The following is a 13,532-nucleotide window of genomic DNA, read 5'->3' as shown; positions in this document are numbered from 1 at the left end:
AATAGATCTGAGTTCTCATGTTTGGTTATAATCCCTAGCTCAATGTGTAGCCCATCTGTCAAATGGGGTAGAAATATTTGCTCCAACTATCCCCACACAGTACAGGTGTCATAACATATTGCACTATGCAAAATGCACAATGCACCATGCAAATACAAGTAAACAAGAACTTCAAAAACAGGAGCACTGACAGCATTTCCCATGAGTCAGGCACCACAGTAAGAGAGTCACACAAACTTCTGGGATTCTGCTTAGACAAACAGAACGCAGCAGGAGAAATCTCTGCGGTTCCTAAGCCTAGCCCAGAGCCCTACAGGCTACTGGGCCCTCTCTGGAGGCAAAACAAGCCCACGGCAATGTGGTGAACAGAGGAGTGGACATCTCAGACAGTCCTCCAGCCAGCCAATTCCTGCTGACCACATGGTCATAGGCTGGTACTATTATTACCCCCATATTACAGATGAGGAAATAACTCATTGATGGGACCCTCGATCCCTTGCTCAAAGTCCTGTACAATCTGACTGCTTTACCCCAGTCTGGCCCTGCAGCCTCTCAACCCTCCAATCGCACATTTTTCAAGATCTTGCAATTGCCACAGCAGGTCCAGCTCCCTCCTCCTCAGAGCCTTTGTAGATGTTGTTTCCTTTATCTGGAACAAACCTATTCTATCTCTCTATGCTATGAACTCCTACTCAAAGTCATTTCCCCAGGGAAAGTGTTCCCGCATCACTGTACTGTTATAGATGCCTTATTACACATTTTCCTGTATCCACAATCTGCAAATACCTATGTATTTGTGTGACCACACTTGTGGGCAGCGTCCACCTCCCATCAGACTGGAAGTTTGCAGAGGACCATGTTGATGTCCTCATCATCATGGCCTAAGACCCACCATTCTCCTTGGCACTGAATATGTGCTCAGTAAATACCTAGAGGATAGACAGAAGGATGAAGGGCATCCCTCATCTGCCTACATCAGAGAACCGGTAATTGAGCGCTCTGGAGGCAGAATCAGGTATCTGACTATGATATCGTATTCTTTCTACCACATCAGGCCACAGCTAGGGGTACCAGTTTACTGGGCCTCTGAGGTGCTCAAAGGCAGCAGCGCTTCCTGTCAAAGACAAAGAAAGCCGCCTTCAAAGAATTTTATGCCTTATGAGGTTTTAGTTGCAGGAAGGGCACTGAGGCCAGACAGACAGGACCCAGGCACTGAAGATAGGAGATGGCCCTGATACCTAAGCAGTGACCCCCACTGCAGGGAGCAAAGCCTCAATGACCTCATATTAGAGGCTGAATTGCTTGGGTCTGAATCCTGCTCTGTCGATTCTGAGCTGTGTGTCTTTGGGAGATTACTTAGTTTCCTTGTCAAATATTCAACAAATGTATCTACCATGTGTCCTTTCTAGAGCTAGGGCTACTTAGAAAACAAAGCAAAGGCCCTACTCGAATGGCACCTACATTCCCAGGTGGCAGAGAGGGAGGTCAGACAATGAGCTGGCATTAAAGATGCCAGCAAGTGGTAAGTGTAATGGGAACAAGGTGGACTGAGGAGATAGAGGTGATGAGGAGGGGCGTGCTGGGTTTAATAAGGAGGGGTCATGTATTGGCTATTACAGTGACATTTAGTAAGGTTGAAGGGAAGGTGTAAGACCCAGGGGTATTTGGAGTAGGGCACCCTGTGAAGAGGGAAACAAGTGCACAGGTCCTGGGGCAGGAGGGGTGTACATGGCACGTCTATGAAAGGGCACGCAGGCATGTGATACAGCAGAGTGAAGGACAGGCGTCTTGGAAGACTCCCCAGACCCTCAAGGACTCACACCAACATTTCTCTAGTCTCCTCCCCTTAAGTCTGAGCAAGACCTCTGACTTGCTTTCACTACAGGATGCAATGGAATAAGTGCTCTCCCAGTTATAGCACCAAGCCAGCTTGCACTCCTGGGCTCTGGGGCACAGGGCTGCCGTGTGCAAGTCCAGTCCAGCTGGGCCCACAAGGAGAGGATGAGGCCAAAGCTCACAAGGTAACAAAGAGTTTCCACCCAGCCCTGGGAAGAGGCCACCGGAGAGGCTGTGTCCCTGGCAGACACCATACGCAGTGGTACAGGTCATCTCCTCTGCACCCTGCTGAATTTCTGGAGCATAGAGTCAGCAGAAATCACACAGTTTTAGTTACAATGTACAGAGGAGTTCTTTCACTGTCACTAGGTCTCTGGGACAGGACAATGGAAAAGCAGAGTTCAGGCAGGTCAGAGAGGGTCAGATCTAGTCTGGCTTTGCAGGTTACAGTGTGACCCACAGACTCGACTGAGAGGAGTCATAGCCTCCAAGGGGTCAGGGGTGGAGAATGGTAGAGTCTGGCCACGTTATCTGTTGCTTGTCTGTGGTACCAAGGACCAAACTCGGAAACTCTACCCTGAGCTATAGCTCCAGTCTTTTAAAATTTTGAGTCAGGGTCTTGCTAAGTGGCTAAATTGTCCAGGCTTTTGTTCAACCTCCCACCCTCTGGCCCCAGCCACACAGTGCCGGGATTACAGGCATGCACCACCACACCCAGCATGACCCTAGTTTAAACTGAGACACTAAGGGCAGGCCCAGGCACAGCGGCTGGTTATAGAATCAAAAGTGATCACAAGAGAAGGTCTCAGTGCAGTGCCTGGCATACAGTGGACTCCTCAGATGGCCCAGTAGGACAAGGAAGGGCTAGAGGGGGCGGCCAGCCAAGGCCCCACAATGATGAACAATCTGTGATCTCTGCTTCTCTCTGACAGGTATGATCATATACAACAGACCAAACCGCAAATGAATGATACATAGACACGCATGCCTGGGGCTCTGATGATCATCCTTTCATTTCCTGGCCCAACACACCCTGAGGATGTGACACATGCCCTGCTCTGATGGCCACAGGGTCCAAGGGCTGCAGGAGCCACTCCTCTCTCTGGGCAGCAACAAAGAGCAATTATTAACCAGGAACAAAGGTCTTTGACTGGAGAACAGCAGCTACCTACTGAATATTCAGCAACCACAGGGTCAGGGACAAAGGGCAGAGCCCAAGCTTGGTTTGGCTGGAGATGCTGGCTGGTTTGTCATCCACTGTCAGTCACCCAAGGAGAGACAAAACTGTCCTAGAGTCACATTTTTCCCATCTCAGGAAGGCGAGATATAACAATCAGGACCTCATCCACGTGATGGTGAGGCCAGAGTTACAAATGACATAAAGGAAACTGGGTTCTCCTAAGCAAGCACTGAGAGATGCCAGGCTATCCCAATTACTTGGTAAAGCATCATCATACTGGCTAATCCCACCTCCTCCTGGAACGGAATTATCCCTATTTTACAGATGAAGAAACTGAGGTAGCTACCCACTTACAAAACTAATAAGCACTGAGCCTAGGGTCCTATCATGGCTTATGAGACCCCAAAGCTATAGCCTTCTCCCATGAAATGGTTCAGTGGGCCAGGGATATGAAAGTGCTTCATAAATGCTGACATGCTATCCAAACAAACTAGTAATAAACTGGTCTGCATCCTCCCACTCCGTGAACTCGCTCTGTTCCCATCACCAAAAGGGAATCCACAGTAGAAAATGATTTTCAAATAGCTGCCATCCAAAACAAAATATCTGTGTCTTTTTGTCACCCTGGGGAAGTTCCTTGTCTTTAAATAAAAAATATCTGACCTGCCCTGCATAGTAGCGCACACCTGTAATCCCAGCACTTGGATGCTGAGGCAGGAGGATCAAAGTGAGTCTAAGAACAGCATAAGCTGCACAGTAAGACCCTGTCTCAAAAACAAGAGCAAAATCGGACCCTTACACACACCTGTCATCACATGATTCTGGAAGGCCAAGGCAAAAGGATCACACGTTCAAGTCTAGCCTGGGCAATTTGGAGACTTAGTGAGATTTTGTCTTAAAATTGCAAAAAAGGTTGAGAATGTAGCTCACTGTGAAGGCCCTAGGTTCAATCCCCAGTACTGAGAGAAAAGAATCTGACCACTCCTTCATAAAGGCATCATTATTTTTGTGTAATTAGCATCCATCTGCTGTCATTTGTATATACACCACATGCTTTTTAAAGTATGACATCACCTGGTTTCTCACGCCTACCTGCAGCGCTAGGCAACAGGAGGCTGGCTTTTCACCAGGGAAACTGCAGCCCAGAGACTCCATGACTTGCTCACTCCTGTGATGTCAAGACCCAGTTACTCATTTTTAAAAGAGAACAGAAATAACACGCCAGTAACGTGTCCCACTGAGTTGGTCCAGTCACAGTGTGCATGGCCAGTGCATGGGCTGCTTGGTGACCTGTCAGGAGGCTGGGGGAGCGTATTGCAGGTATCAGGATGCCTCCATCCAGGAATGCCTAGAACTGCTTGACCACTGAAGCCAGATTTCAGCAATTAGGAGGTTATCATCGAGGTGGGAGGACAACTGGGTAATTACAGGAGTCAGGGACACACACTGGCATAACTACTTCTCCTGACATCTGGCGTTGCTGCACGTTAAAGACAAAAGGCGTTTCTCTGAGGCTAAGATCAGTCACTCCTAGAACCCCGCTACCAGAAGGAAGGAAGGAGAGAAGAAACATCTTAACGCATCCATAGCTTCCTAATGTTCTCGGCAGCTCTTTCCACAGGGCATCAAATCCTATCAAAGGGCACGAACTCTCCCAGGATGGGAGCCAAGTATGATCTAAGTGGCACTAATGCCACCACCACCTCCCCAGTACGCTTGCCAAGAGGCTGGACCAACCATATTTAGTGCTGAGTTCACCGCAGGTTTTTGCTTCCCACTCAGGGCATCATGGAAACTCTGAGTAACAAGGGGCCTTGTGGGTCACGGGGTCCAGGCCACCAACCCCTGCGGTGAGAATTACAACAGACCCTCATGGACGCTGGACACCAAGGACACCAGTACCAAACTCTAAAGATGTTTTCTCCCCCATACACATGTTTTCCTATATATCTAGGTACAAGCACAGATTTGATGTCTTTTCTATCTGAAGTAAGCACTTATTCTGTCTGCATCATGGCTGTAACTTATGCAGGTTGAAATGCAATGGCAAACCTGCCATGAGTTTCTTGTTCTTCACAATTCGAGGGCAGAAAACATGTTCTTACTGTAGCTCTTAACACCCTGAGCCTCAGGACCTGCCTGCTGCTTGTCGGAACAGCATGAGTCAGGGCAAATAAGCACCTGGGTGGGGCCCCAACCTGACTGGGTCCCACACTTTACAACCAGATGAGCAAACAGCACCCAGGAGCAGTGACTAATTCCCCCATCAGAGGGGACGCACATGTACGTCTGCTGGTCTCCAAGTGAGGCCCACATTCCCGGGCTGCCTGGTGGGGAGGGTAGCATGGCATGAAACAGCCCAGCCTCCAAAGCCACTTGCCTGGGTCTCAACCCCATCTCCACTTGCCACTGTGTGAGACTGGGAAGTTTCTTGATGACTCCGTACCTCAGTTTTCCCATCCGTAAAGTGGGGACATTGCCCTCCTCACACACCTGTCCTGATGGTGATGTAGGGGCTGATAAGTAAAGTGCTGAGTAAAAACCCAGTATTTGCCATTAGGCCTGTCCCAACTATTGAGCTCTGCTGTTCTAGCAAGAAAAAAAAGGAACAAGCAATCTAAAAATGAATGCCATGGATGGGTTCTCAAAAAACCTTAATTTACAAAAACAGATGGCAAAATTGCCATCTGTTTGGCCATAGGCTGCAGTCTGCAGGGCTTCAGTATAGAACAAAGCCACTAGTATTTTACGAGACACATGTAGGCTATAACTGGTTCTTTATTAATAAACATAACATATGTGACAATTTCAAATTCACAGTGGGGCTCTCCTTAATGTAGACCAAGCTTTTCCCTTCGTGGAGAGGGCTTTTCCCCTTCACCAAGACCCCTTTCAAAGAAAGAATTCTGGGGATTCCTGGTGGCGTGAGGAACCTTCGCTGACCACTGTGTATGCTTCATGATTATACCTTTGCTTGTGTGTGTGTGTGTTTCCACGCAGTAGTGGGGATTGAAGCGAGGGCCTCTGCACTAAGCTACATCCACAGTCCTTTTTGTATTTTTTATTTTGAGACAGGGCCCTCACTAAGTTGCAGAGTTGGCCAGGCTGAGCTCAAACTTTTGATCCCCTGTCTCAGCCTTTCACAGTGCTGTTTACAGGCATGCACCAAAGCACTGATCCCTTCTGTCTTGATGTGGTTCATTTACTTCCTAGCAGTTAGGTAGCTTTACTTATCTCTCCTGCTCTTCCTCCACCTGCTTACTGAGCCTCTGTAACACTGAAGCTGTGTGTGACCACAGGGACCCAGCCTGCCTGCCCCACCACTGGCTCCTAGGCCTGGCACAGGCTCGGGGCTCAGGGCGGGTTCTCCACCTTCCTTCTCCTCTGCAGGGGGAGCTGTCACAAAGGCCCAGCAAAAATCCGGGTGGTCCCAGACTCAAACAATGCTCCTTGAAAAAGCAACCAGACTGCTGCAGCATTCACAACACTGAACAGTTATTTCCCCCTTTTATCCCTCTGAAGTCTTCACTTCCTGAAAAAGCAAACAAAAGTCACCCGGGGCTTTTAGGCCTAATCTAGGCTCTAGTTGCTGGGCAGCTGAGCCTACTTCAGACGGAGGAGAAAAACAGCTCAAGTCACTGTAGCTTCCCTGAAAAGAAATCCAGCCTGAAAATGGGCTACATAATTGCAGGAACATCCCACCCTCCCACAATACCTTCAAGGGTGACAGATCACCAGATGATGGGTTTAGCAGATAGCAGGTGGGGGGGGATAAATAGCATGGCTTAAACAGTCATAGGATACTGTCTCTTTCCTAAGACATTTCCTTTTAAGAAGGTCATAAAAACTAGAATTGGGAGAGAAGAAATAAAGTAGAAAGAGAGGAAGAAAATTGTACTTTTAAGATCGCAACATCAGGACACCAAGTTACCCACAGTTATCTGTATCTCACTCTCTAGTTGTCTATAAATGAGTTTAGTTGATAAGGTATAGGGCAGAAAACAGGTCTCAGAGAAACCCACTCCAAAGAATGTTTGTGGGCTAAATGTCTTAGGTCACCCATCAAGACAATAAAACAAACAAGCAAACAAAAAAATCCTCATATAAATGTAAAGAGCTTCTGCCCAGCAAAGCAAATAAGGGACCTACAGAATGGGAAAAATTTTTACCAGCTATTCTTTGGATCAAGCGCTAATATCTGCAATATAAAAAGAACTCAAAAATATTAGAGCACCCAAGATAAAAGCAGGTCATAAGAGATATTGAAAAATGGGCAACTGGAATGAATAGACACTTCTCAGAAAAAAGTACCAATGCCCAGCAAACACACACACACAAAAATGTTCAGCATCTCTGGCCATTAGAGAAATGCAAATTAAACCAACACTGTGATTCCATCTTACTCCAGAAAGAACAGCCATCATTAAAAATTCAAGAGACAAAAAGAATGTGGGCAGAGCTCTATGGATAAAGAAGCCCTTGTACATTCTTGGGAGGAATACACACAAACTAGCACAAGCACTGTGGAAACAGTATGGAGAGTCCTCAAGAAACTAAAAACAGAAATTGCATTTGACCCAACTATCCCCCTGTAGAGACTGCACTACGTGACCCAGGCACTGCAGCACAGGTCCTAAGAGCTGCATCTTGGAAGCAGCCTGTCAGTCCTTCAGTGGATGAATGGATAGGAAAATGCGGTACGTGTATAAAGTGCAGGATTACTGGGACATCGAGAAGGCTAAATTTGAGTCATTTGTAGAAAAAAAAATGGATGCACCTTCAGATCTTCAACGCTCAGCAAAGTAAATCAGACACAGAAGGTTTAATATTGTATCACTTCTCTTATAGGAGAAACCAAAAGGATACATCATTAAAGAGCAAAATGAAAGACCACAGGAGAAGGGGGTAGACCTTCTACAGACAGAAGAGGACACAGAGACAGGGAGAAGGAAGAAAGGGAGGGGAAGGGAGAATAAAAGACTAAATGCGGTTTCCATATGTACTAATAAAAAAGAGGACTTTGTAAGGTAAAAAAAATAAAAACAAACAGATATGGAAAAATGCCCGTGCTTTTCTCCTATAAAAATGAGCCACCTTTTCACCTGTTAAAAGTCCTTTGACCTATGGGTGGGTCACTGCTTCTCTCCTGTAGTAAAACAAACCCGAAGTTTCCACAGGTTCACAAGTTTCACAGATTTCCCCCGCCAGAACCCCACGAATATTCCCAGCTGCAGACTACAGCGTGCCTCTCTCTTGAAGGCGTGCATTCTATTTTCTTTGAGTGTATACTTTAAATTCTGCTTAGGAAAGCTCTCAACACCTCTCACACACTAACACACCTTGGGAATTCTTTTTTGGTGAAGAAGTCAGGGAACCTGTAGCCTGCGCCAGGGGTTGAGGTGAATCAAGTCTCCTCCTCTGTACTTTGGGGATGCGCTAGAACTTGGGGTTTGTCCAGTGACAGAATTCATTTTTCCTCAAAGTAGAAAACACAAAACTCGGCACTACAACTGTATAAGGGGCACCATGCAACCTTAAAACAGAGGAAGCACCACACACTGCAACAATGAGAGGAAATGTCCAGAGCAGACCAACCCAAGCCCACAGAGACCAGAGCAGAGGACTGGCTGCTTGAGGCTGGGGTGTGGAGTGGGCTAGGGCTGCTTAATGGGTATGTGGCTTCCTTTCCGGGTGATGGGAATATTCTAGAAACATACCTCTAGAACGAGAGGCTACACAACATTGCAAACGTCCTAAATAGCACTGAATGGTATACTGTAAAGGGTTCAATTTATCTCAATAAAGAAAGAGGAGGTGGGAGAAAGTGTGAGAGGGACTGACTAATGGAAAGAAGAGAGAGAAGGAGGGAAGGGAGAGGGGGAGGAAGAAAAGAGAAAGAAAAGCAAAGGAAGGACAGAGGGAGAAAGAAAAGCACTGCATGCCTGCTGGCAAGGTGCCCTGGAAAGCAGGACCTCGTGAGTGGGGTATTTAGTGGATGGAGGCAGCTGTGGCGCACACCTGTAGCCTCAGGACTCGGGGAGGCGAAGGCAGGATGATCACAAGTTCAAGCCCAGCCTGGGCAACTTACTGATTTAGTGAGACTCTCTGTCTCAAAGTAAAAAAAGTAAAGGCTTGAGAATGTAGCTCAGTTTGAAGATCCTGGGCTTGATCTTCAGCAGTGGGGAAGGAAAGGAAAAAAAACTTCAATGAATGGTATTTTATAAACATCTGACAAAGGAAGAGGCTGATTTAGAGTCATTCCTGTTCATAACTATGTACAAAACATGCCAGGCACCTGGAGGCCGGGGCAGAGTCTCTCCAGGGGACACTTCAGCAAGTATGAGGTCTCTGCTGTTCTGAGGAGGTGACAGGCTGAGACAGAAGCAGGAGACCTGGCCTTGGGCAGGGTGTGCAAAAAGGGAACAGCAAACCCTGAGGCCTGAGAAGAGAATTTTGGGCAGGGACCAGGGGCGCTCAGGCCCCCTGGGGAAGGGAAGCGGCAGGAGTGGTGGCAATGCGGTGACAGTGATGGTAACGGGGGCTGCTGGTCTCAGAACAGCCCCCTGTGAAGCTAGTGGGCCTACAGTGGCTTCCACTCCACAATTTCCACTTTCTAGATGGGGAAACTGAGGCTCAGCAAAAGAAGTTCTTTGTTCCGTACCCAGGTTCAAAACAGAGTGTTTCCTACGTGCCAGATACCACTCTAGGCCCCAGGCAAACAAAATAAAGTGTCTGCTTTGCAGGAGCCACTTTTTACAAGGACAGTGAGCCACAGCTCCTACACAATCAAACCAGATGAATGACTTCAGATGTAAGTGGCTGGGGAAAACAGCAAGGAAACCAGTCAGGGGAGGAGAGATGGGGACATCCCTTCAGACAGAGATGCAGTGCACACAAAAAGAAGGGCAGGTACAAAGGTCCTGAGGCAGAAATGAGCCGGGTAACTGGTAGGCATGAGAACAGCACAGGTCAAGGGATGGCTGTAGGAGTGAAGGACTGGCAAGTGGGCTGAGGTCACATCACCAGGCTTCCTGGTTGCCACAGGAGAGCCTAGAGTTTATTCTTGGAGTGAAGCCACTGTAAAGTTGTGATTAAGAAGGAGAGAGATCTATTTTATTGAGGAAGGCTGCTTCCCATCCTTTAACCAGACTCTGTCTGTGGCCGTATTTGGATAAATGTCCCCAAAGATCCCCAGTATGGTGCTACAGGAGGCGGGGCTCAGCGGCAGGTCTAGGAGGCAGCGATGCCCCAGCGATGCCTCTTCTGCCCTTTTTTTTTTTTTTTTTGTCTTTTTCATTTTTATCTGTACCAGGGATCGAACTCACGACTGCCTGCTTGCAAGGCAGGCGCTTATGCCGCTGAGCTAACTCCCCAGCCCTATCTGCCCTCTTTCCTTCCACTTCCTTAGTCCCCAAGATGAACCTCTCGCTCTGACATGGCCACCATGATACACAGCCTCATCTTGGCCAACAGCAACAGAATCAGCATGGACTGGAACCGCCAGTACTAAGCCAAAATAAACCTCTTCTTTCCACAAGTCCATTAGTTCTGGTTTTGTTATCCTGGTGGGCAGCTAACATCCCCACCCACTGTCCTCCCCTGAGGGCCACACAGCTGGCCACTGTTTACACAACGCTACAAAGTTTCAAACACAGTCCTTTCTGAGTCTCCTATCCATGCTGGTGGACAAAGATCAAAACACCATCTCTCCCAGGAGCAGGGGAGAAGTTTCCGTTAGAGGCCAGTTAGGATACTCATAAAAAGCCACTTAAAGTTCCCTTAAACTCTCCACAAGGACCTAAGAAAGATGAATCTCAAACTTTCCCTACAGGAAACAAGAGCTGGCGTGTTCTATGGATTGTAATAAAATAGGAGAATCTAAAATAGGAGGCAACAAATAAAAACCAACTAGAAAATCTAAATGGCTGGTTTTCATTTTTCTTTTTGGCAGTACTGGGGATTAAACCCAGGGCCTTGTGCATGCTAGGCAAGTGCTCCATCACTGGGCCACACCCCCAACCCTTAGCTATTATTAAAAAGCCTGAAACTGAACTGACCCCAACAGCATAAATATTGAGCTAGGAAATAATTAGCATTGAACATCACCTGGTTTTTCTGATTCTTGAGCACTTCTCCAGGGTTTGGGTATTTTACAGATTTTTCTTCTATAGTTGGGAACCATCCAACTGAAATGCAAAATGTCTAATTTTTTTTTTAATCTTTTTCCTTTTTATCGGTACCGGGGATCAAACTCACGACTGCCTGCTTGCAAGGCAGGCGCTTATGCCGCTGAGCTAAACCTCCAGCCCCAGAATGTCTAATGTTTTACTCTAAATCAGGCATGTCCAACCCACAGCCCACAGGCTCTGCAAGTCCCTGGACAGCTAGCATTGTGGCCCCACAAGATCATACACTTTCAACATTATGGGTTAGTGATTTTGTTCATGACTTGTGTGGCTTGACGCTGTAGCAAGCCCCACAGAGACAACGACGGAATGCTAGGTGTCGAAGGTGGCAGCATGCCTACTGCACACAATCGATGAATGAAAACCACGTGTTAATGACATGTGAGGGTACCAGTCTGTGATCTCAGTGTCCTGGAAGGCTGAGGCAGGAGGAGTCACAAGAATGAGCCCAGCCTAGGCAATTTAGCAACTTGGCAAGATCTTGTCTCTAAAATTTTAAAATGGGAGGGGTGTGGCTCAGTGCAAAGACCCTGGATTCCATCCCCAGTAGTCACCAGAAGAAAAAAGGGAACACTCAGGCAACTTGGTGCATAAGACAACTAAAATATTTCAACCAACCTACACATACTGTGTGTGCCTGTGACCACAGGTATTTCTCCTTAGTAATCAGATATGTAAGTTTTCTCTTTAACTTATTAATCTTGGGCTTCCTCAATGTTATAGACAAAATCTTTTCAAGTATAGTTTTGTCATTTATATACATTTACTATACTAGATTTTTTTATATGATCCCGGGCAATTCCTCTGTGCTCAATGAAACCCAAGCAAGTCAAAAGACTGAGCGCTCATGCTCTAAATCCTTGGTTTTATGAAATCCCTGTCCTCAAACTGAAGTAGAAAAAATATTACAAATAAAACAGGCAGAGTCTTGTCTTGCTTGACACAAAAACAAGGTACAAAAGCTTCAAGAAAGCTGCCTGGGTACTGGCAACTTTGCTATCGACTGGGCAGTGGCTTTAATGATGTGAAAACCTATAGTTGTGTATATTTAATTATATGCTCTACTCGATAAAAAAACAAAGAAAAGGCAGGTGTGGTGGCCCACACCTGTAATTCCAGCACTTGAGAGGCTGAGGCAGGAGAATCCCCAAGAGTCAGAGTCCAGCCTGGGCTACAGTTCACGGACCTACATTGTAAGACCGTCTCGGAAAAACAAAGAAAAAGAAAAAAATTTATTGCCTGGCCACATTTATTGCACCTTTCTTTGCGAGGCAGAACTGTGTTAGGCACATCACACGTTTCTCAGCTAAAGCCACCACCACCCTATTCCCATTTTACTGCTGAAGAATCAGACTCCGAGAAGGCAAGCCACTTACGGAAAATCACACAGCAATAAAGAGCCGGACAAAAACCCGGTCTGCAGTTGTTCTAATTGTGAAGTCTGCAAAGTCCAGGGGGCAGGCAACGCCCCCCGGAACGCTGGGGCCGGCGAGGCTCTCGGGTCTCATTCAAGCGATGAGCTCTGACTTAGAGCCCCGGCCATCGGGACCACCACGGTGCGGACGGCCACTCAGTGCCCTGTGGCACGCGGGCTACCGGCTGGGAGGAACGGGGGCGCAGGACCCGGGGGACCCCGCGCTCCCCACCTGCGGAGCCGCCTACCTTGGAGGAGGACCGGCCGCAGGCTGGGCCCGCCCGAGGGGGGCGCGCTGCCGCTCGGCTCGCTCATGGCGCCGGCGCCGCGGGAACCCTCCGCACCCCGCCGCCGCCTCCAGCGCCGCCAGCCGCCGCCGGGATTCCAGGTTCCGGCGGCGCCGACGTCACAGAGCCCTGTGGCGTGGCTCCCGGCGCCCCGCCCACCCCGGGGGGCGGGGAACCGCCTGGGCGCGGGGGGTGGGGGGCGCCGGGAGCGCTGGGGGGCGCTGAGTGCGAGCTCAGCTGTCCAGGCTTGCAGGGTTGAAGACAACGAAGACAGTTACTGTAAATATATTCTGTACCCCTTAGAGTGTCTGTACCCCTTAGAAGCTAGGAGTGGGGAGGGGAGCCTGGGGGGAGGAAGGATTTTCACAAGATACAATGCCTGTCTTTTAAAATTTGCATCATGCCCACGTTTCGTCTCCACCGCTACGCATCTGTGCGTGTGTAATTTAAAATATAAAAGCAGTTATGCAGGTGGCGCACACCTCTAAGTCCCAGCGACTCAGGAGGCCAAGACAGGAGTATTGCCAGAACCCAGCGGTTCTAGGCCGCTCTTGTGCAGACAAGATGCTGTCTTGTAAAAAAACTAAAAGTAATTACCAACTATAAAGAAGTGATTAAATAAATATACA

The 13,532-nt window shown here is 47.9% G+C and overlaps 1 protein-coding gene across 2 annotated transcripts in view; it reads right to left on the bottom strand.

Moving 5' to 3' along the window:
* The window catches only part of Tmc7 (transmembrane channel like 7), a 45,854-nt gene extending 32,856 nt beyond the window's left edge, over window positions 1-12,998 (bottom strand). For both annotated transcript variants that reach the window (XM_063226599.1, XM_063226598.1), the window contains exon 1: window positions 12,865-12,998. In XM_063226599.1, the coding sequence (XP_063082669.1) occupies window positions 12,865-12,931 (67 nt within the window). In that variant the 5' untranslated portion in view covers window positions 12,932-12,998. The remainder of the gene's footprint in view (window positions 1-12,864) is intronic.
* Between the last annotated feature and the right edge of the window lie 534 nt (window positions 12,999-13,532).

The sequence above is a fragment of the Cavia porcellus genome, unplaced genomic scaffold (assembly GCF_034190915.1).
Source record: "Cavia porcellus strain 051 isolate PalLab524CR breed Dunkin Hartley unplaced genomic scaffold, mCavPor4.1 scaffold_16, whole genome shotgun sequence".
NCBI classification, from domain to species: Eukaryota; Metazoa; Chordata; class Mammalia; order Rodentia; family Caviidae; genus Cavia; species Cavia porcellus.
The sequence above is the reverse complement of the archived record's forward strand: the minus strand, read 5'-3'. Positions and strand labels throughout refer to the sequence as shown.